General features: G+C 36.8%; 1 protein-coding gene across 3 annotated transcripts in view; it reads left to right on the top strand.

Moving 5' to 3' along the window:
• Nucleotides 1-1,888, top strand: part of epb41a (erythrocyte membrane protein band 4.1a) — a gene marked incomplete in the record, with an annotated part of 93,837 nt that overhangs the window by 44,489 nt on the left and 47,460 nt on the right. For all 3 annotated transcript variants that reach the window (XM_014004849.1, XM_014004848.1, XM_014004847.1), the window contains 1 exon segment: nucleotides 1,141-1,317. In XM_014004849.1, the coding sequence (XP_013860303.1) occupies nucleotides 1,141-1,317 (177 nt within the window).

The raw sequence follows: 1,888 nt of genomic DNA, 5'->3' as shown, positions 1-1,888 counted from the left end.
GAAAACATTGGTGAATGTCACAAATTCTCCTAAATCACTCGTACGCACAACTTGAGAACAAATCTGTGCGTACGAACGGTTCTTGCATGAGGCCCATTGTTCTTCATTGATGGAGCCTGCCTAGATGTGTAAGCTGCCCAAACCAGAGGCACCAATGTACCTACATATCATCAGAGAGGCAAGCTTTTGAATTGTGCACTGATAACAGTCTGGATAGTCCAGAGGACATTATGTCTGTAATTTCCAAAAAGAAATTCAAATTTTGATTTGTCTGATCACAGAAGTGATTTCCACCTTGTCTTAGTTTATTTTAAACAGGCTTCAGTACAGAGAATATGGTGGAGTTTCTGGATGGTTTGCCCACGCAGCTATGTCCATAATAGAATAATTGTTTTTAATGCAGTGGTCCCTGAGGGTCCAAAGATCACAGGTATCTAATAGTGACTTCCAGTCTTGTCCTTTGAGCTCAGAGTTTTTTTTTCCAGATTCTTGAAATATCAATGATGTCATGAACTTTATTTGATGTCTAAATTCTTGGCAATTTTCTATTTTTATTCTGAGTTGTTCCACTTCTTTTAGGCAGATTTTCACAAACTGATGAACTTCTTAACATCTTCACTTCTGGGAGTTTCAGCTTCTCTAAAATGCTGTTTCACTAACCAGTCCTGTTATCTAGTTAGCTGTAACTGTAAAATGCTCGTCCAATTTTTTCTTATTAGTTACACCTCTTGATGCTCCATCCCCAACTTTTTTCAGATGTGTTACTGCCATCAAATAGTTTTTCCTGATAATTTTACATTTTCCTAATTTAAACATGTTAAATGTTTACTATGTTTTATTGTAAATAAAATATAGGTTTATAAGATTTGCAAATCTTTTATTCTGTTTTTTAATTTTCCACAATGTCTGAACTTTTTCAGAATTGGAGTTGTACTTAATTGGAGTTGTACTTGTCTATTTGTCTTCCTCCTGTTATTCATGTCAAAGCTAGTTCAGATACATTTTTGTCTGTTTGTTCACTTTTTCTCCCCTACATTTGTTTGAATTTTACTCATTTGTAGTGCCATCATCATTTACCCCCTCCTAATTGTATTTCTTCTTTTCCAATGACCTAATGTTGCCTTTATAATTCTGTTGAAGGACCTGGATAAGTCCCATTCCCAGACTGAGATCATGCGTCACCACACCAGTATCAGTGAGCTGAAGAGAAGTTTTATGGAGTCTGTTCCGGCATCTCGGCCCAGTGAGTGGGACAAGCGTCTTTCCACCAACTCACCGCTTCGCACAGTGAGCATCAACGGCCAGCTGCAACCAGCGGTGAGTCTAACAAACTGTAGGGAGGTATTGATGTTGGTGCAGTCCCTGGGAAAATATTCAGTTAGCAATTCCGGGGACAGCTATTTTGTTTTTGTAGAAAAACAAACAAGATTAAAAAAAACCTTTGCTTTCCTTGAAGAATTGCAGATCCCAGCCACCTTTCATGCCAAAGTTTTAAATTAGATTATCTTGTGTTGAGAAAGTTATGGCTGTTTTAGTCAAATCTGGAAAATGATAGAAGGAGAAGAAGGGTTGTACATTCCACATTAAATCCTAATATCTGTCAAACTGAATGAGTTATAGCCAGCTTTGAGTTGACTTTGTTCTATTGTTCCTGCCATTTTAAAATGAATTAACTCTGAATGTTAATCAAATGTAGATGTACATCCAATAATAGGTTTCTGAAAGTTTAATTAAAATCTGTCCTTTGTTTTATGATTTTGTATCAACAGAGATGAATCTAAGGTTAATACCAAAGATATACCCATTATTATGTTGATAAGATGAATGGATGGATGGATGGATGGATGGATGGATGGATGGATGGATGGATGGATGGATGGATGGATGG

The sequence above is a fragment of the Austrofundulus limnaeus genome, unplaced genomic scaffold (genome assembly GCF_001266775.1).
Source record: "Austrofundulus limnaeus strain Quisiro unplaced genomic scaffold, Austrofundulus_limnaeus-1.0 Scaffold27, whole genome shotgun sequence".
NCBI classification, from domain to species: Eukaryota; Metazoa; Chordata; class Actinopteri; order Cyprinodontiformes; family Rivulidae; genus Austrofundulus; species Austrofundulus limnaeus.
Note: the sequence above shows the minus strand (reverse complement) of the source record. Positions and strands in the feature narration are given on the sequence as shown.